Source organism: Emericellopsis atlantica (genome assembly GCF_019669845.1).
Source record: "Emericellopsis atlantica unplaced genomic scaffold F5Z01scaffold_21, whole genome shotgun sequence".
Taxonomy (NCBI): Eukaryota; Fungi; Ascomycota; class Sordariomycetes; order Hypocreales; family Bionectriaceae; genus Emericellopsis; species Emericellopsis atlantica.
This window is the reverse complement of record NW_025764723.1, coordinates 484,174-509,669: the sequence shown is the minus strand read 5'-3', so window position 1 is coordinate 509,669 and position 25,496 is coordinate 484,174. Positions and strand designations below refer to the sequence as shown.

Below are 25,496 nucleotides of genomic sequence, written 5' to 3'. Positions count from 1 at the left end.
TGCCCCGAGAGAACATATGAGTTTTAACGCCAAAATCATCCGCCCTAGGCTTCACCTTTCGTCTCTCAAAAGGTTTTCCTGTTCCAGACTGACCGTTGCTTACGTTGTGTAGCAATGCTTAAGCACTGGCAGCGTGTAGCGACGCAGCTTACTCGACCAGAGTACAGGTAGTATTAAGAACAAAGCATAAAGAATAGTAAGTTAAGAAGCAGTTAGTTATATCCTCACTCGGAACTTCTGCCAACCCTCTGTATACTATGCGTGTAACGCAGCGCGTCGAAAGCCGGTATCTTTTATAACTTTAAGTGCCATATGTTTGAACTTCTAATCTTTCCTAAATCAAAGTACAAATTCACGATTCCTCTACTCCAATATCGCAGCCAGCTGGATTCCTCGTGGGCGGCATCTTGTAGCAACCCTCACAACCTATATTCCTGAGCTTCATTGTCCTGTAGTCCTCCTCAATCTCCCTCGTTTCCTTGTCTTTCTTTCCTTTTGTGAATCTCAAGTATTGCAAACACGCCTCCTCTTTGATGAGATCCATCCACCGGGTCCGATTGACGTTAGCACACCCTGGCTGATCGCACCACAAGAGGTGTTTATTGTGCTTTGTGTATATCTCCTCGGATAAATCATCGAGCAAAGCCATCCATGGCGGGCTTGTTGGTCTCCTGATTTCCCAATGATATCTGTAGCTCAAGAAGAGTCTCCCCGAGATGAGCTGCCAAGCGAATGCACCACTGCACGTTTCGCAATCTAATACTTGCATCCGCTTGCAATCGCATCGAAAGTCTCTGGACCCATACTTTTCACCAGGGCAGTTTGTATTGCCTGGTATGACGAAACAGCCACAAATGCCGTGACGCGCAAACTTGTGTAGTTTTCGCTGTCGCAGCACGTGTTGGCAGCATGTAAGATTGTCAAGTAGATTGCCATCTAGGGCAGCCAAAACAGCGTTGCGGACCTGCACCAACGAGGGTATGCTCTTGGCATCAATATCGAAAAGGGCAAGATCCCAACCGAATGTTAATTCAACTCCCATGGGGTGGCCACGTGACATGTGAAGCCGTGGGTTAGCAGATACCACACAATCATACCCTGGTGGATTGTTCTTGGGCTGGATGTATTGGTGTGCTCGGTGTTTGCAGAATTGCCCCGTATTCTTGCCTGCCTCGCTTGCCATTTGGCGTGCAACTGTGTGCCACATCACCGGTGCTGTGCCTCCATGGCCGCATATATGCCAGCTGCCAGTTGTTCCGAGGCAGTTGAGCTTCCCTGCTCCGGCATCGTAGGCTTCGAGATCTTGGGCGGGACAGAAAACACCTGCATGGTTCTCTTTGCAAGCTTCGCAGAATCGAAGCTTCCGCAGACTGACGAGTCGTGGGTCCCCATCCCCTCGGTTGTTTACCTCAACACACGATTCGCAATACATGGGAACCTGAAGTTGGTCCTCAACGCCTCCTGTTTGATCGCGCCTCAGCTGTTCGGAAGACTCGGCACGTTCCCCAAATGAGAGCTTGTCCACGTGAAAGCACGGTCGCCGGTCCCTGGGCCCGAGCTCAACTTGGTACTCATTGAAGTCCTTCGAGTCAAAGATTCTGAAATAGACCGGTGATGCCTGGCGGAATGACCAGAGCGATAAGGGCGAAAGTTGCTTCATGATTTTCGAAACAATCTCCTCAGCCATGTTGCTGAGGGTTGGTACATCGCTTGTCTGTTTGCTCAGAAAGTCGTTTATATCTTTAGATTGTAACTTTCCTCGGATAGAATTCATTGCTCGATCCCTGATCTGTCTTGCAGACCGGGACCAGCTCGACGCCCCATCATTTTCGTCCGAGCATCCCGGGCTCTCGCGGCTCAAAGTGGCAATTGAGCTCCCAAAAGATCGGTAGAGAAGACCAGCCCCTGAGAGGGAATTCACTACATTTTTCGTGAAGTAGTCTAATTCGAATGAACGTTCGAGATACAGCATGTTGGTTACGATGATCAGGAGGCTCGAGTAAGCAAGGAGGATTTTGTGGAGGACAGCATTCGACGGGCAGGTTCTGGCTTTAATACCAGAAAATTGGGCCAAACTATAAATTATAGTCTTATTCGCAAGCTTTGGAGGCCCTCGTGATGACATTTTAGGTTTACCATAGGGCAACTTGTCAATCTAGTAGTGCACATCTGCCAAATCCACGGCGTCGAGTTTCCCGCAAGAATGCCTCTCGTCTCTTGTTAGTAACTTCGCACCGCCCAGAGCAAAGTGAGACCATTGCTCCCAAGACTGCCCTCGCCCTCTTAACCAAGATGCTTCTCGAACCACTCGAGAGCCTGCCTCTCAGCGCGCTCTGCACACTCCATCTCGTGCTTGTCCCCTGGCCTCATGCGGATAGAGAAGCCGTGCTTCGCGCCGGGCTCAATGACCATCTCGTGGCCTTCCATGCTGTCGACCAGCGCCTTGGTCTCGACGGCCGGCTTGGCCCCCACGACGGCGTCATTGTCGCCCACGGTGATGAACGTCGGGATCGTCATGGCCTCAATGTCCTTGGGGAGATCCAAAAAGGACGGGTGCGCCGTGAAGACGCAGTCGATCAATCGCTTCTTCTCCGTCTCGCCGTGTCGCGCGACGCGGTCTTCCTCTGAATCGGCAGCGAGCAGGACGCAATGCTTGCCGCCCCAGCAGAAGCCCGCCGCGCCAATCTTGAGATCCTTGGTGTCGAATGGCGGCGGCGACGTGCGCAGCTTCTGGATGAAACTCACGACGCCCGGATGCGTGGCGGGAATCTTGGTATTGAGCATAAATGGCACGGCCAAGGGCAGCATGCGCAGGAAGCTGACGGGTTTGGTGAGCAAGGAGAGCCACGTCGGGGCTGGCTCGACAACGTGGTCCATGTAGCCGATGACATCGGAGTGGAGCGAGTGGCCTGCTCATTGTCAGTACTTTGAGCTCTGCCGTTGCTTCAAAGGGTACGCACCATTCATGAAATCAGGCAGGTAGACAATGTAGCTGCCCTTTTTGGCGTAGACGTCGCATAGCACGCGGTTGTTCACAAAGACCCAGCCAAAGGCATCGGGCACGAAGACAACGATGCCTCGAGGCGTGACGCCCTCGGGCGGTCGCGCGACGTAGGTCGGCAGGCCATGGATGGTCTCCTCCGTGCCGGTCGGGGTGCCTGGCGAAATGCCACCTCTGAAGCAATCGGGGCAGGACATGATGTGAATTTGACTCTGGTATGTTGTGATTAGAGAGGCTGGGGAGCATGATAGAGGGGGAGGGGTCGGTTATACCGGAGATAAGATTGTTATAGGAGCTGGCCGATGACATGATGGAGGCGTTCCGCCATGGCCAAGGAATTGACGGCTTGGGATCAGTGAAGATAACTGTAAATGGTTCAGAGTAAGTGAGATAATGCGCATTCCCTCGAGGTGAGCCTGCTCTGAGGTGAGTTTCACAGAGTGAACATGGAGATAGAATTAGTGATGCAGGGTAGGTAATTCAGGTAGCCTAGTCGCGTCAATGATTTCGCGCTGATCCAGGCCAACCATTTCGCCAAACTGCATTCGCAACAGACCAAGAAGAAAAGAATGACCGTCGCTCACGGTCAATTCCGTTGACACGCGTATACACGTCCTCCCCATCATCAGTGCCGTCCCAGCAGCCCGCTCCTCCACACCCAGAGCGCGCCATAGCCCAGAGCGCCCGTGACCGCGAGAATGACGCCCCAACGCCCGCCCGCCTCCTTCAGGATATCCTTGTTCACGCCCTCGACGGCCTCGGCGTCGTTGGCGCGGGGGAAGGGCTCGTCGGGGATCGGCTTGTGGAGCATCGCGCAGAGCGGCGCCCAGCCCTCGGAGAGCTCCATCATGTGGAACTTGTCGGGGGGCGTCACGGACTTGACGTACGCGTTGTGCTCGTCCATGCGTTCTGCGGTCGTCAGTGCCTGTCATTTGTCATGCACAGCATGCCACTTACTGTCTGTCATGGGGCCATGACGCTCCTCTTGCCTGGTAAAGGTCAGTAATTGCATACCGTGGGTACCCATCAAAAACACGCACTGCTCCAAGAATTGCATCACCAGCTTGGGATACCATCGCTTGCCCGGGACGGGCGCGAGGAAGACGTTGAGGAAGCCTGCGCCCGCCGTCTTGGTCACAGCCTCCCAGCTCTGCCACCACCGCGCGCGGTCGCGCGTCACGGCCACGACCTGCGCGTCCGGGTACAGCTCGAGCAGCTCGTCGATGAAAATGTTGCCGGGCGCGTCGGTGATGCCGACGAAACCCTGCGTCGCCTTTTTGAGCAGCTTGAGGAGGCGCGGGCGGTCGTGGCGCGCGTCAAAGACGTCTGTCCACAGCTTGACGTACTCTGTGCAGTCATCAGCATGGCTCTTTCATGAGAAGGGAGGAGGGCACCCACCGTCCTCGCGCCCGAGCAGCTGAGAGCCGCCGTGCATCACGGGTCCGTCGAGTAGCTTCTCGAGGGCCATGGCCATGGACAGGGTGCCCGTGCGCGAGTAGCCCGCCCCAATGAGCTGGAGGGTCCTGTTGGGGTCTGTTGGTACCGATGCGTTGCCGCCCATGGTGGTGTGTGTGATGTTGAATATTACTGATCTCGGATGAAGACGATTGAGAGCATTTGGGGAGGAAAAGAGATGTGAGGCGGCGACAGAGAACTGGTTGACTTTGACAGAGCCAACATCAAGACGATGCAATCACATCATTCCGTGCTCCTCAGTGCTGCGACAGGAATCCGCGAATGTAACCTAATTGATTGATTCATGGTTCTCAATGAGCTAGCTGCAGCTGCCCGGTCGAATCAAAGAAGCTTGCGTCACGCGTCGGGTGGCGGATCCTGCGCAACGACCACCAACAAGCCGCACCAGCCAGGCAATGTTGCTTCATCAGTCCTCGTCTCACGCACAAATTACAATGCGACTCCATTGTGAGGCTTGCCGTAACAGGTTCAGCCAACCGATCGAATCGCATTTCTTACAACTTCAGTCAATCGCCCACAATGTGGAGAGACGGGTATCTTATTGATGCAACACTGCTGACTATAAATAGCAGACACAATCCCCGCTGCGCCGACGCCTAAGCTGCTGCCCTCGCGAAAGATGACCTAACCCAATCGAATTATCCTCGCTGCTCCTATCGCTTCACTTCCTCGGCGGGCAGCTCAGCAGCAAACGTCGTCGCAGGCTGTTGCTGTTGTTGTTGCTGCTGCGCATGCGCATACTCCGTCTTCTGCGTGTTCGCCCACTGCTGATCCTGCTGGTATCCTGCTTGATAGTACCCTCCTTGCTGCTGCTGCTGCTGATGCTGTGGGATGGGCGACCGACTCCATTGCTGGCGTGAATCGCCCATCTCAGCGGGAAACTCCATAGGCTGTGGCGACGCCTGGCCCGGGTGTCTCTGCATGTGCTGCTGCTGCTGTTGCCCGTACTGTGATGACGGATACCCAGGGGACGGTGGCCCAGGAGATGGCGGCCCATGAGACAACTGCCCGGGAGACAACTGCCCAGGCGACGGCTGCCCGTGATACTGATAGTACTGCCCAGGCGACTGGGGATAGTTTCCATCCGGGGACGCCGCGCTCTGGACGTGCGCGTAGGGCGGCGCCGAGGGCGAGCGTTGGTACGGCAGACGAGGCGACAGCAAGGGCCCTGTCCCTCCCGCATCCGCGCCAGCGCCCTGGGACCGATCGTTGGGGTTCACCGTTTTGAGCTTGCCATCCGCCGTCATCATGGCCTGCAGCGTGCCGGCGTCGAGCAGCTCGGCCTTGCGGATGATCCTGTCGACCATCTCCTTGCTGGCCGCCTTGAGCTGCGACTTGACAAAGGACACGAGGCTGATGTTGCACTTGATCTCAATGTCCTCGCGCAGGTAGAGACCCTCGGCGGGGATGGCCTGCGCGGCCTGCCCCAGCTCGCGCTGCTCGGGGGGCTCAAAGCCAGGCTGATTGCCGCCCACGCGGTAGCGGATGCGGATGTCGATGCCGAGGATGGCGTAGATGTGTGTCTGCAGACCCCAAGGCATGTCGTGGAAACATCCCTGGAACGTCGTCTCCTTGCTGCCCGCCCTGCCCACGCCCGGCACGACCTGCACGCGCTCCGTGATCTCGTACCAGGTGCTGTAGTACTCATCGGCGGCGGCTGTCTGGGGTGCGGGGATAGGTTTGTGGCGGAGGACGAGTGGGTTGAGGGTGATGACCTCGGAGTGGGAGTGTAGAATGTCGAGCGCGAGCTGGCGTGGGATGAAGCCCGGAATGGGCGTGATGACGGTAAAGGTCTCCTTTTTGCGTAGCATGGCGGTCGGCTGTTTCTCTCGGGCAGTCGGCCTGTTCTAATGATTTGCTCGGTGTCTGACTGTGCTGAGAAGATCTGTCGTAGAACTGACGACCGGACTCACTCGCCTTCACACTCGCTCGCTCTGCTGACAGAGTTGCACAGAGTCGCAGTGCCCGACGATTCCACGGATGGAAATGAAATTAATGAGAAGAGAAGAAAACGGCAGCCGTTGGCGTCTTGTGGCTGGACAAGCCCTGTCACGTTCGTCGGCAGTCCATGTCAGCTCACTCACTTATTCAGCATGCCACCTGATTGATGGTGCTCCGTGCCACGCGCGAGTCCGCCTTGTGGGCTGCATTGCTAGGGCGGCAATTATTAGCGCGAGCTACCTTTTCATATCATTCTACAAGCATTAACAGCAAGTAGACAGTGGCGCCCTCGTGCCGCGCGAGACCGTGCGGCGCAGTCTCCATCGTGGTGGCCCTGCCTAGACCATGAGCCAATTTGACACTGAGGGACGTCCTGGACATGCTGGCTTCAAATAGTGCCAGAGATGCGTCTTGGCGAAAACAAACGGGCGAATGAGCACCGAGCAAGGGACCTGCAGGGTCTCTTCAGCTCCTGGCGCCGAGACTTGCATCCCGCGCCTCTGCCTCTCTGACACACGCACGTAAGCGCGGCCCCAACTTGGGCTCCAAGAATAAGATCCATCATCCGTGTACATCCTATGCAGGTCTAAAAGGGACCCCTCCATCCAAGGAAATGCCGTTTCACAATGTACAAGCAAAGAGTGCTTGTTTCGTGGACGGAAGCGAGTCAGCGAGCCTTTGCTTCGATATGAAAGACAGCGCGCGCGCCTTTGTTGCGTCCTCAACCGACTGACAAAGAGGTTGCGTCGTGTCCTCAATAGTTAATACTAACTAGATTCCTCACCATCCATCACATCAACACAATGAGCACGCTCGCGCCCACCTCCATCATCCCGCTGCGCCTGCGCAGTCGTTCGCGCAGCCGTTCGGTGGCCGAACCATTGCCCTCGCCAGCGTCCACCGCCGACACCACACCAGCACAGCACAACATCATCCATTTCCCGCGCGTGTACGAGCAAGCATGGGGTGGCTACCACGCCCAGTCCGACGTCCCCAGTCTGAGCGACTCGCGGACCGACCTCGAGCGCGCCCAGATCTTCCTCCTGCGCTTCACCCAGCTGTCGCCCGACCGTGGCTTGAATGCTGCCCTCATGGAGATTGTCGTCGACCAGCACAGCTACAGGAGCGTCTACGCCATTGCTGACGCTGTGCGGATGCGTATAATTGGGGGACGCCATCAGAGCTTTGGGGTCACGTCCTTGCTGCAGGCCATGCGCTTCCTGCTCATCAAGGCGGGCATCACGGACTGCTCTGACCCGAACACGCGTCCTGTCGTCGACTTTTTCTTTGACCCTACACTGGCCAGAAACTTGGACATGCTTCCCACCGACGCTGTGACGCTGCCCTATCCTGCTGCCCGGCTCAAGGTGTGCATCGTCGGTGGTGGACCTACCGCGCTGGCCTCGGCCATCTCCCTCGCGGAAAAGGGCAAAGGACAGGTAGAGGTGCACATGTATGAGCGCCGATGGGTGATGCAAGAGGGAGGACGGGTTGGATATCCCCCCACAGCCAAGAGACGAGATCAAGTCGTGACGTTACAAGAGTCCGTGACTGACCTCATGACACCGCGGACGCGCACCGCGCTCTTCCAGAATCGGCCAGAGAGGGTGTGGCCTGGTTCCGCCAACATACAAATCCGCAAAGTCGAGGACCGTCTGCTTGCGCGCTGCCACGACGACGAGTTCCGCGGCCTCATCCATCTCTACGCACAAGGTCTGACGCGCGAGACACTACACCAAGCAAATGACTTCCACGTCCTCCTCGGCGCGGACGGCGCGGCGTCCTGGGTGCGCAAATCCTACTTTCACGGCTACGAGAACGAGCGAGGGAAAAGCTATGCCCTTGGCCTGGCGTTTGATCGGCCTGCCGGTCTACCCTGGTCTCAACCTCTCAATGTCTTCCTCACCCTCGGCCAGACGCGCTACCTGCTCAACGCGAGTGACCACGACGGACGAGGCTACCTCAACATGCAGCTCACAGAGGCCGAGTGGCACGAGATGGTGTCCGTCGACGGCACGCCCGTCACGTTTGGTCGACCAGGCTGTCTACTCGCCGAGGACGGCAGCATCCCCGATGGTTTTGAGCCAGGCCAGGTATTCCGCCCGTCGACAGACCGGCAGAGTCCCCTGTGGCAGTCTATCGAAGACGGCCTCAAGCTTTTTGGCTTCAAGGAGAGCGAGGTCATCAACGTAGTGCGCATCCCCATCGTCGTCCAGGCCGTAGGGGAAGGCGTGCAGTATCTACCCCACGGCGAGACACCCTCGTTACGGCGACCGCATGCTCTCGTCGCAGTGGCGGGCGACGCCGCCATGACGGTGCACTTTTGGCCCGGTCGTGGTCTGAACAGCGGCATCAAGTCTGGCATGGCGCTCGGTGATGAGCTCGTCCACGCGCTGGACACGGGCCGTTTCGTGGGCTTGGGCCTAGACTCGATGAATGAGTACAATGACTTTATCATGAAACTCCAGGGACGCGAGCACGACAAGCGCAGCATTCCCATTCTCAACCAGTCGGGTGCCCCCGAGACACTGGGCTGGTTACTCGACAAGGCTGGCGCGGTACCCGACCACGTGGCGGTCGAGTGGCTGGTCGGTGCCATGGTACAGATTGCGAGTCGTCTCGAGACGCGACGCGACTGGCCGTTTGAGGTGGTCCCCAACATTGAACCGCAGATCCGCATCGTGCTGCGCCAGCTGCGGCCGCGGACGCTGCGGGAGATGGCGGTCAGTTTTCCCTGGCCGACGCGGGAGATGGGCGGGGCTGAGGTGCTGCCTTTGCGGTCGATGAAGGTGGAGGAGAAGCAGAGGTGGATGCAGGGGCTGTGGAAGATGATGACGCTGCGGGATGAAGGGGCCAAGGAGAGGGAGACGACGGTGAAAGTGTCGGCGCGGTTTGATGGCGAGGCGAGACAGGAGACGCCGTCAACGTCGAGATTCGAGGCGCCAAAGTCGAATGGGGACAACAGGCGCAGCTCGTTGCAGGTTCCTGGTCAGCTTCCTGCTGGTGGTGGTCTGGACAAGGGGTTGAAGAGGAGTGGTGCCATGTCCATTAGGGCGCCGAGCTCAAGTGCCCTGATGGAAGGGAGAAGGAGTCGAGCGAGTTCCATGACGTCCGAAGTGTCGAGCTTGAGTCGAGAGCCCAGTCCGGCGTCGGGCGAGATTGGGCTGGTGCGGTTGATGAGCACGAGGAGGCCTGGCAAGGCCGTGTTTGACGATGCATTGTCTCTGGCGCTGTTTAGACTGGACGAGGACCGTTGAGTGGTGGCTTGAGATAAGGTAGTACCTAGCATATTGGGTTTCGGAGTTTGGCGAGGACTTTTTGCTGAAATATCAGCTTCATGTTAGCATTGCCTTATGACACTTTCCCTAGAGAGACTTTTGAGATGCATTCTAGAAGCCTTTGATCCAAAGTCCCAGCGTCAGAAAGCTTATCCACGCCGCCTAGCAAACTCTCAGGGGCAAGTAAATAAGGTTCGAGCCCTACCTCACAAAACTGATGAAAGACCACGTCGCCTTGATTGCGATCAAACTTCCAAGTTTTTGATAGAATCCTATCTCGATCCATGCCAATCCCATCGGGCTGATCACCTTCCCCATCGCAATGGCTTCCCCATCGGCGTCCATCGCCCTCGGCTGCTTCGTCCTGGCCACAGCCCTCGGGCACTGGTCACTCGCGTGGCGGCGCACCTGGGCCGGACGATATCTCGACGCGATTTCTATCATGGCGCTTTCAATGTACGGCCTGACGCACGCCAGTTCCCTGGGCTCAATCTATGCGGCCCAAGGCACGTATCAAGTGACGATGATATGGTTCTTCCCGTACACTGTCCGTCGCCTGCTCGTGGACTATCCACCGCTTGACAAGCTGGGCTCGCCTATGCCAAGGTGGTCCATCTACGAGGCGTACAAAGTCTGGTGCAATCCGCGCGACGTGCCCGACCCCAACAATGATCCCTTTCGCGGCACGCCATCGTCCAAAGGCAAGCACTTCCTCCACGTGCTGCTCATGATCACCATCAGGTTTCTCACCACCGCACTCATCATCCCGATCCTCGCCAAAATCCTCATCGGACCATTCTATGTCTCAGACTTCAGCGTGGACAAGATTTTCCCAGGTCTCTTCGACCTCACCGGTCTCGACATTGCCAAGAGAGCCTACCTCGTCTTCGACTGGTTCTGGTTCTGCTACAACAGCCTCTGCATCTTCCACCACATCCTCTCCATACTGCACGTCTGCCTATTCCGCCTCGACGAGCCAGAGGAGTGGCCCCCTCTCTTTGGCAGCTGGCGCAAGGCGGACAGCCTACGTAGGTTCTGGGGCACATGCTGGCACAACCTGCTCTCGCCAACGTACATTGCCCTCGCCACGTATCTGGCCCGTGACCTGCTCCTGCTGCCACAAGGGGCCCGCGTGACCAAGGTCTTTGTTGTGGCGTGCGTGTACGCGGCCGCCGCCATTCTTCACGGTCTCATCTCGTGGCTCGACGGCGATCCGAAGCCTTGGACCTTTGCCGCCTATTACGTTGTGCAGTTTCTGGGGACGGCGGCGGAGGCCTGCGTCATGGGGAGTACGAAAAGGAACGCGCATGGGCCGCTGCGCATCGCGAGGGGCGTGGCTGGTTGGCTCTGGGTCGTGGTCTGGTTCCTCGTCACGACATCGCCCTTGATCTATTCGCAGATGGCCTCAGCGGCGGCGCCAGCAGGGGCACCGCCACAAACGGGTACATGAATGTAGTGGAGCAAGATCAGCAAGACATCTCTAGATAGATCGGTATCATGTACACGTTCATGTCTCAGCCGGAAAGATCCGTGCATAAATCAAGATTTCGATGTTTAGAAGGACCCTGGAAATGACTGCACTGACGTCATGCTCTTTTAGTTTAAAACCGCCCCACGCGCCCTGAATCCCACATCCCTTTATTAGTATCAACAACATTTCCAATCCCATCTTTCCATCATTAAGAACCATTTTCATCTACCGCCACCATGAACTCTCTCAAGAACGCCGGCCACGCCATCTCCGAGAAGGCCCAGGAAGTCGCCCACGGCGGCAGCTACCAGGCCAACAAGTCGGTTGCCAAAGGTACGTCGAGCCATCTAATATGTGTTTCACGATACTAACAGAACCTCAAAAGACTCCAATGCGCCAATCGGCACTCGGTGCGTTTCTATGGACCAAGCACGGCAAGATTTGTGGACATGCCCAGACTGACATCTCGCTAGCCTGAGCGCTGCCAAGGACGCTGTCGGCGATAAGGCCAAGCAGGAGCACCACGGTGCCAAGGGACGCAGCCATCGGGAGCTCATCTAAGGTCGAGGCGGGAGGCTTGTGTTGGAAATGATCGTATACCCTACAATACCCCTATAATGCAGTGTGCAAATAGATAGTTATCATCTCGTGTTTGTGTCTCTGAGTCCTGATATGATGTGCCATCCGTCAAGACTAATACCGGTCGAGCGCTGTGAAATGATGCCATTCGTGATTATTGAAGAGGAGAAGGCAGAGGTATCATCATAATTAGGTCCAAACGTCCATCAGAGCACCAATTTACCCTCCCCATCGCCCAGCAACTCGTCATACCACGGCGTACTGCCCTTCTGGCAGACGCCATCCCACCCAATGGCCTCCAACACAGCCTCACTACCTGGCTTGAACACGTTCACAAACTCTTCTTGCGGCGCCACATAATTCACCCCGTCCTCCATCTCCAGCAGTATCCGTTCCCCCTTCTTGCGCACGGCGAGACTGTACGTGATCAGCTCCCGCAGCATGGGGTAGAACCACATCCGATGCCACCAGTTCTTTAGTCGCCAGGGTTTCAGGCCATTCTTGTATGCATTGTGATGGATACCCACGGGCGTGACGCCAAAGAATAAGTCAGAGTAGAGCGGTTTCAGGCCCCATTTCAAGTTGGCCAGGGGACCCTCCTTTAGTTCGAGCGCCGCATCGAGCTCCGGCGGGAGGCTTGTCAGTCGCACGCGATCGCGCACGCCTGCTTGGTACGTTTTAACTGCAAGCGCGGGCTTGTCATCAAACTTGATGAAGTCCCCATCGTCCTCGGACGAGCACGTCGGTGGGATGGTGGTAAAGTTATAGTCAAGACCGATGCCGAACTCGAATCGCTCACCTCGCAACGCCGCAGCGGCAATGCTATTCACATGGGCATGTCTGGTCGACTCGGGGCTCGTTGCCACGCTGCCGTTCCACGTCGATGCCAATTCTCGTGTCCACGCCCGCCACGCTTCCTGATCACCCCGCACTTCGGCAAAGAGCGCCTGGTCACTCCACAGCTGGCGCCCAGCGCGCGCGACGTCGTTCACCTTGTCCTGCGCTCGACGCAGAGCGTCGCGCATAGCACCCATTGTGCCCATGATCATGCCGCTGTTGACGCAGCGCGGTCGGATCCGAGCGAAGCGATGCGACGAGTCGAAGATGGCGAATTGGTACTGGTCCGTCTGGTCGCCGTAGAGGTCGAGTGGCATGGGCGATTGCGGCCAGAGGTCGTAATGGGGGTCGGAGCCGGATTCAGGACCAGGTTGACAGTCCTTGGCGCCCGTGACAATAATCGACTGGCGTGGTGGTTCGAGAGGAAAGCTCGCGTGCAGCGCATTGGACTCTTCCCAGAGTCCGCGATTGCGCTCGTCGGCTTCGCGATTTAATTGGTGATACCGCTGGATCAGGACAGACGGCGGCAGCTGGAACCAGATGTCGTAGGCGTCAACCATGAGGGCGAGGTCGTCCTCGTGTGCATCCTCGCTGCTCGTCAGCAGCTCCTCAATGACCGCTAGGAGACTCTCCAGCTTGGCAATGTGGCTGCCCCCGAAATGCCAGCCCCTGCGGTTGAACTCGCCGTCCCAGTTCAGCAGCGTCGGAAGCGGATACCCCAGAGCGACGGACGACATGATCGTCTTGCAGAGGTTGATGTTCGGCCCGTCGGCGGGCATGAAGACGCGCAACCGCCTTTCTTCGGACGTCGCATTTTGCGGTTTCGGCGTGGCGAGGTCGTCGAGTTGTGATTGTGAGAGAATGGATTTGTCGTCGTAGTTGATGTGATATGAACCTCCCGCAGAGTCGCGTGCGTGCCGCTTTCTCTGTCAGGGTCCAATGATCACACGAGCCAGGGAGTGCTTACCGGAAACGAGTAAAAGAAAGTCGCCAGAGTCGTAAAGAGAACCGCTATGCCCAACACCTTGCCCACTCGCCCGAGGCGACCACTGAGAACACCCAGATTCATGATCTTTGTGTCTGTCCGGGCGGTAAAATGATGCAGTAGGATGACAACGCTCTCGTCCTCGGTGATGACGGTTCACGTCTACACGTCCATTACCCTCGCCAAGCCCGAGCCATCGTTGTCCTGCTCGCATGTCACTCCATGAGCAGTGCGATTCCGGCATGGTGTTGCGCAACCGTCTGGTAGTACACCTCGTGATGGCATGTGTCATGGCGTACATGGATCTGCTCAGCCAAATGTGCCATCAGCACAGGCATCGTGCCGACGCGCTGCAACCTCATTCGTCCGTGGCCAGGGCTGCCGTGCAAATCGCGGTAGTTTCGACCCATGAAGTCGAGGATCGCGTCGCTAGTCGTCGTCTTGTACAGTCAAATCACCGTCTCCAGCCTCGGACACGTGGGGCAACTATGCGCCAAGGTGGACCGTTGCCGTGAATGCTGAGTGAATGCCGATGGTGTTAGTGTGTCGACCCACACATCACAAATGGCATCCCCAGCAATGCTCGACGACGTTGGCTTTTCAAATACGGTCATTGGCAGTGACCTTTCGACGGGCGTAGATCATCAGCAGGCTCCTCTCTGAGGTTCCGAGTCGGAAGTGGTTGCCGTGGAGGTGAGCTATGATTGTGCTCATTTCGCGCTCACGCTCGCGGCAAAGCCTTAACCATTTGCTTCAGGTCTCCCAGACAGTTGCGCCTTGTCAAGCTGTCCCAAGAGAACCTGCTCAAGCAAAACGCACACCATGAAGCATCAAGATGCCTCAGTCGGTCGCCACCTCCGCATCGTGTTGGCATATTGCCTAATTGGTAAGTGTCGATGGCTTCATCGACAGGCGGTGGCCCAAGCTGACACTCGTCAGGTTTCGCGAATACGGTTCTCCCAAGCGTGGTCCACTCGAGCTCGTATCTGATCGTTCCTTACTCGAGGCCCGTCGTCCTCGTTATTCGAATCCTCCCAGCGGTCCTCACAAAACTGGCGCTGCCGCACCTCTTGCACGGAACTGCAGACAGACAGCGGCCACTCGTGCTGGGCATCGGTTGGACGTTCAGTGCGTTCCTGACTTGGATCTCGCCTCCCAATGTGTCACCCAATATCCGCATATTTGCTGTGGTCCTTGCCTCGATGTCCGCCGCGGCAGGCGACGTATCCTGGCTAGGCTTGCTGCGATATTACGGCAAGCACGGCCTCGTCGGATGGGGAATCGGAACAGGCCTGGGCGGTCTTGTCACGGCGGTATTGCCGTACTATCTGACAATTCACTTGAATGGCGAGGTGCGTCAGGGCCTGACTTATAGCTGGTACCTCGTGCCCATGCTGGTTGGCGCGCACTACCTGATCCTGCCACACGCAGTGCCAGATGCTGCAACGTCAAAGGACGAAGAGAAAGCCAAGGGTCAAATTGATCTAGACAACCAAAGCAGGACGTCGAACGATCCATTGCTCGCCGAACACGAGTCACTCGACTCGTCCTTGCTTGAGCTAGCGCAATCGAATCTGGAGGTGTTGTCAACCCTGGTTAAGCCATGCATCTTGCCGCTGGCGATGGCCTTTATTGGTTCTGGTGTCATTTTCCCGGGCTTCAGTCGAGCGATGGCAATGGGCACCTCTTTTGACACGTATGCTACGTATCTGGCAGCTGTCGGAACAGCTTTCCAAGTGGGTGACTTGCTGGCACGATCAAGCGCGCTACTCATCAAATCGCCACGCAAGCAATACGTCTGGCTCGCTCTGCCTGTGACGATAGCCTTCCTGGCGGTCAATGCAGCATTTGTCTTGACGACACCAGGCGCTGTGGTGTACGCTGCCCTTTTCCTCGCCGGCCTCGCTGTAGGCACAACATACATGTCAACATGGTCGACAGCGATGGGAGTAACTGCAAAGGAAGCGGGTGCGAGCCAGCAAGTCCTTCTGGGCGCGATAGGCGTGGGTGAGCCCGCGGGACTGCTTGTTGGCGGGTTGCTTGGTGCGGCTCTCGAGGGGCTGATGTGTGGTTACGGTCGGGGAGGTAGATGGTGCAGCGCAACGAGGTGAGAAGCCTGGTCAGTCATCAGCAATAATCTGGGAGTCTCAGTACTCGCTAGATGGCGTCTATGATATTGAGGCACAGTGTTCATTCACCCTGGGCAATTGGAACTCTCACGCAAGCTTTGTTGGTGATAATGTGGAAGTGCGTCGCGTCGACTCGTGTGACCTCTCACTCCATTAGGATGGTTGGCGAGAATGTGCCATTAAGGGTCTGACCAGCGCCGTCAAGAGGTTCTCATCGCTTCAAGTGACTGAAGCCCCAGACGGAGAAGTTACCATTTCAACCTCTTCAAGTCATCTGGGAAACTTGGTCTCTTGTGGCGTGCTGGCTGGCTGTACAACTCGATATCTTATTCGAAGGAGATCAGGTGGAGGCCGCACGTGAGCGCGTTTCCACGTCCACGAGATGCCCCAAGGAAGCAGAAGTGGTCATGGTGACGATAGATCTTCTGTTGGGACCGGTGTTGAGGGCAAGAAGGTCGCGAGGCAAGAAGGAGTCGAGGAGCAAGTTTCAAGGCGGGGTCACGTGCACACGTGCCTTCTTTGCTCCAGTTGCCAAGCGCCGCAACTTGGCGTTCTTCAACATTTGCTCACAAGTTCACAACCAGCAACCCGTTGAGAACTGGGATGCCACGTGCCGACAATCTACATCTCCAATTTACCATCAGTCAGTCATTCGATTGTCTATTCTCCCGTTAGAATATCCGGGACAGGTCGTTCCATCTTCCACGACATTGCCCGCACGCGCATGGACCATGGCCAATCCCCGCAGCGCAATGCCGCACCCGCTTGCACGCTAGTCTGACACGACATCGGAAGCCTTCATTCCAAATCTAGCTGCGCTTGGATCAGGGCAGCTGGGGAAGCGTCAAGAATCAAGTGGGACGCATGTGGACGGTGAACGGCGGATGCTCCGCGCGTTCGTGACATCCCCATTGCCCAGGGCGCTGTTTCGGGCAAATGGCGGCCGAGAGTGATCACGGGCGACTGGACTTCACTGGAGCCCCAAAGAGAACACGCTTTGAAGTTTGAATCGCGAAGACAAGCCTAAGTATCCGTATTCGTGGACTGTACCCCAAATCAGACCAAGAATCTATTCAAGAAAGGCTGCAGGACAGTGGGTCACTTGATCGTTGACATACCCGAGATTCCGAGCGCTTGGTCGACGCAAGTCACGCAACCGACGAGACCCAAGAGCCAAGCATTGGCCGTGGCTCATCAAGAAATGGGGAGCCAACATGTTTAGGCGATTCTTTCAGCCGCACCGGAGATACAAAACCTGTATTAGCTTGTCCTGGTCGACGCACAGAGTCATGCTCATTCACGACGGATGTCACATGCAGCGTCCGGAGCTGAAGCCTGGACTCTCGACTCTCACATCCCATCTGTCGCTTTTTCATATGCAGACACAACCAACACTTGCACCCAGCTTCCTAAATCAGCCGACGGGTCTTGACGCACGCTTTTATCAAGCCTCTGGCAGGTGTCAGGCCATAAGAGCAGAGCAAAAGACACTCGGGGTTTTGATTACCCGTTTACCCCAGACGCTGCCCCCACACCTTCGCCCAACGTACGACCCGCCCCCGGCTTTCTCAGCCAAGGATGGCACCTTTCCCCAATCCAAGATCCAATGGCTATCCTCGATTCTTCTGTCCGGCCCACCGTGGGGGATGCCGGGCCAGGAATCCAGGATGAACCCCTCACCGTCCGTGGGCTTTTCCACCAATGGGTCGTGGAACAGACGCCAGCAACGAATGGGACCATTGTTTGTTATTAGTGGTGCTCGATCCTGAATGGGGCCTCCTGACCAGAAAGCGACAACCGGGGAGGCTCGCCAGGACATGCTTGGCCATTATCCTGAACAGCCTGACTTTCAGGCTATATTGATCCACTCCGAATATTCGTGAATAAGAGTCGGCGATCCGCCGTCTTCTCGCCTCACCGATCTCTGCTGTTCACCCACATCCCAAGGGACAGATCTACATCTCATCCGTCCTCATGGCTTCCGAGAAGAGAACCGACGCCACCGACCTCGGGGTCGAGTCCAACCAGGACCTCAGGCACCTCGAAAATGTCGACATTCACGACAAGAGCCTCAACGCCGGTGCCATGGAGGCCACCGCGCAGGAGCACAGCGTCGGTTTTATCCAGGGCTTCAAGACGTATCGCAAGGCCGCCATGTGGTCGTTCTGTACGTGATCAAAGCAGTGTACACGCATCAAATAGCCCATACTGACCGTTGCAGTGATCTCCATGACCGTCATCATGGAAGGCTACGATGTCACCCTGCTCGGCTCCTTCTACGGGTATCCCAGCTTTCGCGAAAAGTACGGCAAGGTCATCAATGAAGAGAACGGCTACCAGATCTCATCCACCTGGCAACAGCGCTTCAACTGCCTGGCGGCCGTCGCCAACATTGTCGGTGCTCTGCTCAACGGCTGGGCTACTGCCCGCTGGGGTCACCGCAAGGTCCTCATCGGCAGTCTCTTCTGGCTCTCGGCCTTTATCTTTGTGGTTTTCTTTGCGCCGAACATTCAGGTCCTGCTGGTCGGCCAGACGCTCTGCAACGTTCCATGGGGTGTCTTTGCCACCACAGGCCCTTCGTACGCTGCCGAGGTGACGCCGCTGGCCATTCGTGGCTACATGACGTCCTACATCAACCTCTGCTGGGTCATTGGGCAATTTATCTCGGCCCTTGTCCTCAAGTCGCTCGTCAACAACCCGACGCACTGGGGCTACAAGATCCCCTTTGCCCTGCAGTGGATCTGGCCTATACCTCTAGGCCTCGCCGCCTTCTTCGCCCCCGAGTCGCCCTGGTTCCTCGTCCGCCAAGGTCGCCTGGAGGAGGCCAAGCACTCGCTCAAGCGCCTCTCCGAGCCGGAGCACAACATTAACTACGACAACGCGGTCGCGCTCATGGTGCACACCAACAAGATTGAGATTGAGGAGACCGCGGGCGTCAACATCTGGGACGTCTTCAAGGGCACAAACCTTCGCCGTACCGAGGTGGCGTGCATGTCCTTCATGTCGCAGATCACCAACGGTGGTGCGCTGTGCTACTCTGGGTCTTTCTTCTTCCAGCAGATTGGCAATGGCCTTCCCCCCAACACGTCCTACGCCATCGCGCTGGGCGGTAAGGGTCTTGCTTTCATCTGCACAATTATCTCGTGGGCGTTCATCCACAAGATCGGTCGTCGCAGGATTTGGCTGTATGGTTTCGGCACGCTGGCCTGCATCCTTTGGATTGTCGGCTTCCTCGCACTGGCCCCTAAGCAAACCCTATCTCTCTCATGGGCACAGGCTATCCTCTGCGTCGTCTGGCTGGGCGTGTACTCGGCCTCCGTCGGACCCATTGTCTACACTATTGTTGCTGAGATTGGCTCGACTCGTCTTCGCACACAGACCGTCGTTCTGGCCCGCAGCGTGTACTACACCGGAAACATTATCTTTGGCGGTGTCATCAACCCCAAGATGATGGCACCTGACGACTGGAACCTCAAGGGCAAGGCTGCTTTATTCTGGTCCTCGCTCGCCACGGTCACCTTTATCTGGGGCTACTTCCGTCTGCCCGAGACCAAGGACCGCACGTTTGGTGAGATGGACATTATGGTAAGGCTCTATCGGCATATATATATTTTTTTTCCCCACGCGCTGACATGCTCTAGTTCCACAACCGCGTCTCTGCCCGCAAGACGGCCAAGTATGTCATTCCCGAGGAGGACTTTAACCGCACTGGCGATGCCGATCCCGTCATTCGTGATGAGAAGACGGCTACATCCTAGACACTGGTGGGCAGTATGATCAGCATATCAGTTACAGGGAGCTGGCGTCTCACACTTTGCACATATTGGGTGGATAGTTACGCACAACGCTCTGCTTTTGAATTGATCATTGCGTTGGATCTCTTATGGATCAACAAGTGAAATGACAAATACGCTCCCCAAACCCCAGATGCATAATACTTGTACATGTGGCGTCACACCAGTGCCGTGGCCATCACAGGCCTTCAGGCAACTTTTTGCCGAGTAGGTAGGAGACCTTGAAAGCTGTATCTGTTAGTCTAACATTCTGATGAAACGGAGTCATTCTGTAGCCTACCTCCTGGATGCCGACAGGCAGCATACATCACCTTCGAAATAGGCTGCACGCTCTCACCCTTCCCTTGAGCAACATGATGCTCCCAAAAGCTCAAGACACTCCGCACGTCGTCTGTCAGCTTGGCATTCTCCACGTCGTCGCACAGTATCCCAAGGCAGGCCCCAAACTCCCGGAAAGCAAGTCGATGGCTCGGGTCGCGCTGCAGCAGGGGGGACTGCGGGTCGAGGTGCTTCTCGGCCAGGGCCAAGGACGCCTCGCGGTAGGCTTGGGCCCACTCCTCTCCGGGAAACAGACTTGTCGCCCATAATCCCATGCCTAGGTCCAGCAGATCTGAGCTTGGTCGCACCCGTCCGTCTCGTCGCAGAATTTCTTCATACTCGGCAATCTCCTGCTTCAAAAGACCACTCTGACGACCTTGCGTGACTGCCGTCGCCTGCAGGAGACGAAACACCCCGAGTCCGAGGATGGCGTCGAGACTGCCCTCTCGCGGGTTGAGGACGGTCTCCATGTCGACGCTGATCTTGTACACCATCCGCGTAGCCTCGACGCCATGCACGAAGAAGCGCGGGTGGATGGCCTGAGCGAGTTGCAGGGCGAGGTCGTTGTAGCGTGGATCACCCGTGGCGACGGACAGTCGGTTGAGGGCAAACATCCACATGGTGAGGTAATGGTGGTACTGGCCGTCGCCGTCGTCGCCAGTCTCGTGGGCCTTGCCGATGCGCAGGCCGCCCTTGAGGGGCTCCTTGTCGGTGGCGTGGTCGAGGCGGCGAGACTGATCGCGCGTACGGCCGAGGGTGTCGTGGACGCTGGTGACGAGGGCCATGGCGAAGGCGAGGTACTTGGACGAGTCGAGTTCCTCGGCGAGGGTGATAAAGTTGAGGACGCCAAAGGCGTCGGTCCAGAGGTAGCGGCCGAGATGGCCGCCAGAGCCGGGTGGTGGTGTCCACGTGGTGACTTCGTGGTCCATCAGGGTCGTCAAGGGTCCGTAGACGGCTTCCATGGCGTGGATGGCGGGATCGTCATGGTCGGTGAGTCGGGGGGCGACGTGGGGTGTGTGAGGATCGCGTGGCATGTTGGCGTCGGTGGTGGTGGCTTGCATCTCTGGGGAGAGTGTGGGATGCTGGCGAGCCTGAGTCTTATACTCCATTGTTGATGTGGCAGTGGATTGTTTCACAGGTGCTTGCCCCGGTTGGCTTGCTCGTGGGTCGTGATTGCCTTTTATCTTTGTGTCTGCAATTTGTGCCAGGGCACTGACCTGACACAATCGTCATGACAGATATCGAATTCCCTGGTCATCTGATGTCAAGACGATCATTGATTGACTGAGCAATGCCTCCGGTCACGATTGGGGCGCCATTTGCTTGCTCACTGCATCCGGAGCACGAGGTCCATCATGATTTCATAGCGACGACAGCCGTACGTCAAAGGTGGGTCAGGGCCGCAAGTGGCGAGGAACAAACGTCGATCCTCCATGGAATTCTCAGGGGAACTGATGCAATTTCTGTGATTGCCGCTGTCTGGCGAAAGTGTGACGCACCTTTTTCTTCCCTTGACTGTCGGCTTGCTGTCAATGTCTTGGCCGGGGCCGATGGGACGTCCGGGCGGCGACCGGGGAAGTGGATTGATCCACCCCGGATGGAGACGGACAGCCGAGCCGACTACCGCTATGCTTCCCCGGACTGTCTCTCATAGCTTTCATGCAAGCACCTGTGAGCGGGATAGTTTGGGGATAAGAAAAGACCAGCAATGCGGCCAATTTCCTCCGTCACAGTCAACCCATCTTCAAAAGGGCGCTGCGTCCCTAACTGCCTACCCTAGAGTTCACACTGGATACCATGGCTAGGGAATCCTGGCAGATCAATGTATCTGTCATCAAAATGGTGTTGAAGAACAGGCCACAACATGTGGCCGATAAGATGCGTTCAATTTGCTTGTATTTGAATTACTACTCAGGGCTCTATTAGCGATGTGGTATTACATTGGTCCCCTTTGCTCGAAAAGCTCTCAGATAGATATTAGGATCTCTACACAAAATCGACAACTCTCGTCAAAAGTTACTTCTTCGGCACAATGGCACCCGCTCTGATCAGGGCCGGGATGGCGTCCTCTTCGGTCCACTCGGTACACTTTTTCAAGGGCTCGCGGACATCGCCAGGGCCATAAAAGGTCAAGGGATCCCAGCATTTGACGGGCTCAGTCTTCATCGTGGACAAGTTGAATGCCTTCTGCCTGGGAGGCGCTGGCAGCGCGCGGAGAACGTTGTCAATTTCTTTCGGGTAGCTCGAGGCCTCGACGTGACCGATGAGTTCCTTTGAGCAGAGGTTCTCTAACTTGCTGGGGCCAGGGCAGCGCTTCGTTTCGTAATGCATGCCTCGCACACAGTCGCCGGTGACATAGTGCTGGAAACCCGAGCCGTGGCCATGGGTTCCGGTCTCCACGAAGATAATGGTATGGATGGCAGGGCTCGGTATGTCGGGGTCACATATCGAGAGACGAAGTTTGATCTTGTAGACCGGATACAAAGGCACGATCGACTTCAACATCCTGGCGGAGAGACGCTGTTCGGAGAAGGACGTTGTAGGGGGTTGCGGGAAGCTGATGTGTTCTTTCTTGGACAGGTGAGGGTTGCGAGAGTTGAGTACGTAAGGTCAATACCTGAATGGTACCTAGAGAGACTCTTAGTGAGGCTTGGTAGAAGCTTGTATTGCCTGTGGCGGCGTGACCCAGCAATGGACGCCCAGACATAGCTAGGGCCTTACTTTAGACTTGGAGCCTTTACAAGCTTAATGACGCTGCTGAGCGATTACATCATACCGTAAGGAGGCTATTGCCGTTTCCTCAGTACCTCGTCAGTTCCAAATCAAACCAGGTATTCAACTTCAAGTCAAATTCAGGCCGATTGTGTATTAGTGATGAGTTACACCCACAACTCAGATCATTCTCACAACACGTTAAATCAAGAATAGAAGCTCGTAGTCGATTGCCTAGGAGTTACTATGGCTACAGATGCAACCTGTTGACCAGTGCCACTCACTAGCATTGCCAGCATTGCCAGCATTCAGGAGGCAAGTGCGGAAGTTCCTTCCCTGATTACCCACAGATGCCTCCTTTTCCCAGAATGCGACATGTGAGTAACAGACCCTAACCCATGCCAGTCCGAGAAGGGCCTTATCAAATTTCTCACACTGCTCCGGAAGAATATGGAAGAACTGGGGTGGGTGAATGACCCTTTTGCTTGACATCTTTACGAGTGGCTCGCCCCAGTGGGCAACCTGAAAACCCATGCTTCTTCCCAATGAAAGAACATTGTAGTCTTGGAACAACCCGCTGAGACGACCGAGAACTAAAGTCAGGTGCCAGCAAGGCCTAGTCCTCAAAAGTGACAGCGCCAGAGGTACGCAGCTTCACCACTAACGTCTCCGAACATAACCCCCGAGAGGACTGTTCGCTGGCAGTGTAGATCACTCTAGTTCACATATACCATAGACTCCTGTCGGATAGTTCGGGCTTCTGGAGATCGTGACTGTCCCAGATTAACTTCCAAGCTACTGTAGCCGATGAACTAACGCGAGCATGAAGCCCGCTCTCAACATCCCTTCTCTCCACGAGGCACCGACTAGAAGGTAATTGCACTGCGAGAAGGGTAGGGACTTTCAGAATTCATCGCATAGTTTCCGTAGACAAGAAACTTGTTTTGGGTATGAAACCACGGTAACGGAAGAAGATAGGAGTGTACAGCAATGCGTGTGTGGGAAGCGCTGAACACATGCTGCCTTTGAAGTACTACCTCAAAAAGCAACACTTTGAACAATCACAGAAACAGGCAATGTACATCAAGTCATTGAACCCCTTCGGCTCATCAAAATGTGATTCCGTACTCATCGTACTCGTTAATCGTCAATTCATTGCGTTACTTCCCCACGTTCTTTCCTGCGGGCTCGCCTCGCCGTGTACAGGCTACCTGGAGTACAAAAAGAAATGTAGTATGAGGAGGGGTTTCAGACTAGATCCGCCGAATGTGAGCTGCAAAACACTCAGTCGTCCTCTTCCTCCTCCTCCTCCTCCTCTTCCTCGCTTGAGCTGCTGGAAGAGGATGAAGAGCTCCCCTCCTCTTCCTCAGGCTCAGGGGGCGCCTCGTAGTAGTGGTGGTGCACCTCGGTGACAGCCGCATTGCCATCATCGTCCTGCACAACAACGGTGGTCTGAGGGGGCGGAGCAGCGTGCGCCTCGTTGTCGCTGTCGTCGAGCGCTTCGTTGATCAGGGCGCCACCGACAGCGCCGACGGCCAGACCACCGGCCGCGCCCATGAGCATTGCCTTCTTGTCACTCTTCTCCTTGCCATGCTCGTCACCGTGGCCGCGGGACTCGTCGTAGTTACCGTGCTCGCCGTAGCCGCCACCATGCTCGGCATAGCCACCACCATGACCTCCATAGCCGCCACCGTGACCGCCATAGCCACTCCCGTAGCCTTGACCTCCGCCATACCCGCCGTGCTCACCGCCAGGACCACCATAGCCACGCGAGCCGTGCTCGCCACCGTGACCTTCAAAGCCGGGCGCCTCCCACTGGGTACGACCGGTGGCTTCCTCCACATAGTACCAACGCTGCGCACGCTGGTCGAAGAAGGGCTTCCAGCCGTGAGGCAGAGGGGGCTTGTCGGAGGGAGGCTGGTAAGCTGGGTCGCCGCCACCGTAGTGCTCACCGGGAGGAGGAGGTGCGCCGCGGTTCTCGTGACCTCCATAGCCGCCGCCGCCGTAAAATGGGGGTGGATGGGGAGCTGCGAGGGAACGGGTTAGTCAACGATACCAGAGCAGGTACGGGATCACAAACATCCATAGCCAGGGCCACCAGGGCCACTGTAGCCTTCAGGTCCTCTGTGATCAGGGTAGTTGCCTGGTGGCGGGGGGGCTTGACCGCCGTAGCCACCATGGCCGCCGGGTGTGCCATAACCTTCTGGTCCTCTGTGATCAGGATAGTTGCCTGGTGGAGGGGGAGCGTGGCCGCCGTAGTGACCGCCCTGGCCGCTGTGGTAGCTGTCGCTGCGGTAGCCCTCACCTCGTTGGCCGTCGCCGCCCGAGTAGGAGTGTTCCTCTTCCTTCTTCTTTTCCTCCTCCTTATCCTTGTCCTTGTCGCCCATGCGCAGCTCGTCAAACTCCTTGACGATCTTCTTGAAGAAAGACATGGTGGGCAGGTGGCAGCGGTGGGTTTGTCGTCTGCTGGGGGGAGGTCGAAGAGGTGTAAACTGAGAAAGCGAAGAAAAGTGTCAGAGAGAGGAGGGGAGGAGATGTAGTGTTTGGCCAAGCAACCTTGTTTCTTTCCTGTGGGCCTTTCTGCAGTGCAAAAGAGGAGAAGAGGGGAGTTGTGCAGCCTCGATCCGGGTCTTTTTCAAGGGCAGTCCAGAGGTGGCCAGCAGGAGCCTATGAAAGGATGATTAGTTACTTGTACCGAGTACGCCTAACAGAACAATGAGTCCTTGCGGGTCAGGTGGGAGGCGTTGGGCGAATCGAGAGGGAGATGGAGATGTGGCTCGCAGAGGAAGCCTGTGGTGGAGCAAAGGAGTAGCTGCGCCGGTCGGTGTCAGCACGGAGACTCACGTTAGAGGTCCGGTCCAGGATAAGCTTGAGTTTGAGGTTGAAGTTGTGAGGATGCCAAGGCGGGCGATGACGAATTTACCGAGAGGTCTGGACTGGACGCTGGCCAGTCAAAGGTGCCTCGATACGCTGCG

At 56.5% G+C, this 25,496-nt stretch overlaps 13 protein-coding genes across 13 annotated transcripts; 5 read left to right on the top strand and 8 right to left on the bottom strand.

Annotated features, from left to right (window-relative positions):
* Positions 1-352: 352 nt before the first annotated feature.
* On the bottom strand, positions 353-1,972 carry F5Z01DRAFT_638430 (uncharacterized protein; the record flags this gene model as incomplete). The annotated part of the gene is made up of 1 exon (XM_046262366.1): positions 353-1,972. The coding sequence occupies one exon, from the start codon at positions 1,970-1,972 to the stop codon at positions 353-355; it is 1,620 nt and encodes a 539-aa protein (XP_046116488.1).
* Positions 1,973-2,283: 311 nt separating this feature from the next.
* On the bottom strand, positions 2,284-3,198 carry F5Z01DRAFT_676038 (Alpha/Beta hydrolase protein; the record flags this gene model as incomplete). The annotated part of the gene is made up of 2 exons (XM_046265206.1): positions 2,284-2,909; positions 2,961-3,198. 2 exons carry the CDS (start codon positions 3,196-3,198, stop codon positions 2,284-2,286), a joined length of 864 nt encoding a protein of 287 aa, XP_046116487.1.
* Positions 3,199-3,626: 428 nt separating this feature from the next.
* Positions 3,627-4,562, bottom strand: F5Z01DRAFT_676037 (uncharacterized protein; the record flags this gene model as incomplete). Its single annotated transcript, XM_046265205.1, has 4 exons — positions 3,627-3,910; positions 3,959-3,990; positions 4,042-4,348; positions 4,400-4,562. The coding sequence occupies 4 exons, from the start codon at positions 4,560-4,562 to the stop codon at positions 3,627-3,629; spliced, it is 786 nt and encodes a 261-aa protein (XP_046116486.1).
* A 487-nt stretch (positions 4,563-5,049) lies between these two features.
* F5Z01DRAFT_233262 (uncharacterized protein) lies at positions 5,050-6,522 on the bottom strand. The gene has a single exon (XM_046258333.1). It carries the CDS (start codon positions 6,286-6,288, stop codon positions 5,131-5,133), a length of 1,158 nt encoding a protein of 385 aa, XP_046116485.1. The 5' UTR covers positions 6,289-6,522; the 3' UTR covers positions 5,050-5,130.
* A 600-nt stretch (positions 6,523-7,122) lies between these two features.
* F5Z01DRAFT_233264 (uncharacterized protein) lies at positions 7,123-9,828 on the top strand. Its single transcript, XM_046258334.1, has one exon. It carries the CDS (start codon positions 7,222-7,224, stop codon positions 9,673-9,675), a length of 2,454 nt encoding a protein of 817 aa, XP_046116484.1. The 5' UTR covers positions 7,123-7,221; the 3' UTR covers positions 9,676-9,828.
* Position 9,829: 1 nt separating this feature from the next.
* On the top strand, positions 9,830-11,276 carry F5Z01DRAFT_233265 (uncharacterized protein). The gene has a single exon (XM_046258335.1). It carries the CDS (start codon positions 10,019-10,021, stop codon positions 11,144-11,146), a length of 1,128 nt encoding a protein of 375 aa, XP_046116483.1. The 5' UTR covers positions 9,830-10,018; the 3' UTR covers positions 11,147-11,276.
* A 127-nt stretch (positions 11,277-11,403) lies between these two features.
* F5Z01DRAFT_676033 (glucose repressible protein Grg1) lies at positions 11,404-11,728 on the top strand (the record flags this gene model as incomplete). The annotated part of the gene is made up of 3 exons (XM_046265204.1): positions 11,404-11,500; positions 11,553-11,577; positions 11,641-11,728. The coding sequence occupies 3 exons, from the start codon at positions 11,404-11,406 to the stop codon at positions 11,726-11,728; spliced, it is 210 nt and encodes a 69-aa protein (XP_046116482.1).
* Positions 11,729-11,952: 224 nt separating this feature from the next.
* F5Z01DRAFT_682685 (uncharacterized protein) lies at positions 11,953-13,362 on the bottom strand (the record flags this gene model as incomplete). The annotated part of the gene is made up of 1 exon (XM_046265782.1): positions 11,953-13,362. The coding sequence occupies one exon, from the start codon at positions 13,360-13,362 to the stop codon at positions 11,953-11,955; it is 1,410 nt and encodes a 469-aa protein (XP_046116481.1).
* A 1,028-nt stretch (positions 13,363-14,390) lies between these two features.
* F5Z01DRAFT_638423 (batten's disease protein Cln3) lies at positions 14,391-15,679 on the top strand (the record flags this gene model as incomplete). Its single annotated transcript, XM_046262365.1, has 2 exons — positions 14,391-14,454; positions 14,508-15,679. 2 exons carry the CDS (start codon positions 14,391-14,393, stop codon positions 15,677-15,679), a joined length of 1,236 nt encoding a protein of 411 aa, XP_046116480.1.
* Positions 15,680-17,569: 1,890 nt separating this feature from the next.
* On the top strand, positions 17,570-19,594 carry F5Z01DRAFT_233233 (general substrate transporter). Its single transcript, XM_046258332.1, has 3 exons — positions 17,570-17,864; positions 17,919-19,282; positions 19,339-19,594. The coding sequence occupies exons 1-3, from the start codon at positions 17,672-17,674 to the stop codon at positions 19,453-19,455; spliced, it is 1,674 nt and encodes a 557-aa protein (XP_046116479.1). The 5' UTR covers positions 17,570-17,671; the 3' UTR covers positions 19,456-19,594.
* F5Z01DRAFT_710588 (uncharacterized protein) lies at positions 19,577-21,410 on the bottom strand. The gene is made up of 2 exons (XM_046266476.1): positions 19,772-21,410; positions 19,577-19,719 (listed from the first exon to the last, which is right to left on the bottom strand). Exons 1-2 carry the CDS (start codon positions 20,916-20,918, stop codon positions 19,670-19,672), a joined length of 1,197 nt encoding a protein of 398 aa, XP_046116478.1. The 5' UTR covers positions 20,919-21,410; the 3' UTR covers positions 19,577-19,669.
* Positions 21,411-21,825: 415 nt separating this feature from the next.
* On the bottom strand, positions 21,826-22,314 carry F5Z01DRAFT_690842 (uncharacterized protein; the record flags this gene model as incomplete). Its single annotated transcript, XM_046266135.1, has 1 exon — positions 21,826-22,314. The coding sequence occupies one exon, from the start codon at positions 22,312-22,314 to the stop codon at positions 21,826-21,828; it is 489 nt and encodes a 162-aa protein (XP_046116477.1).
* Positions 22,315-23,782: 1,468 nt separating this feature from the next.
* Positions 23,783-25,096, bottom strand: F5Z01DRAFT_233200 (uncharacterized protein). Its single transcript, XM_046258331.1, has 2 exons — positions 24,602-25,096; positions 23,783-24,548 (listed from the first exon to the last, which is right to left on the bottom strand). The coding sequence occupies exons 1-2, from the start codon at positions 24,951-24,953 to the stop codon at positions 23,806-23,808; spliced, it is 1,095 nt and encodes a 364-aa protein (XP_046116476.1). The 5' UTR covers positions 24,954-25,096; the 3' UTR covers positions 23,783-23,805.
* Between the last annotated feature and the right edge of the window lie 400 nt (positions 25,097-25,496).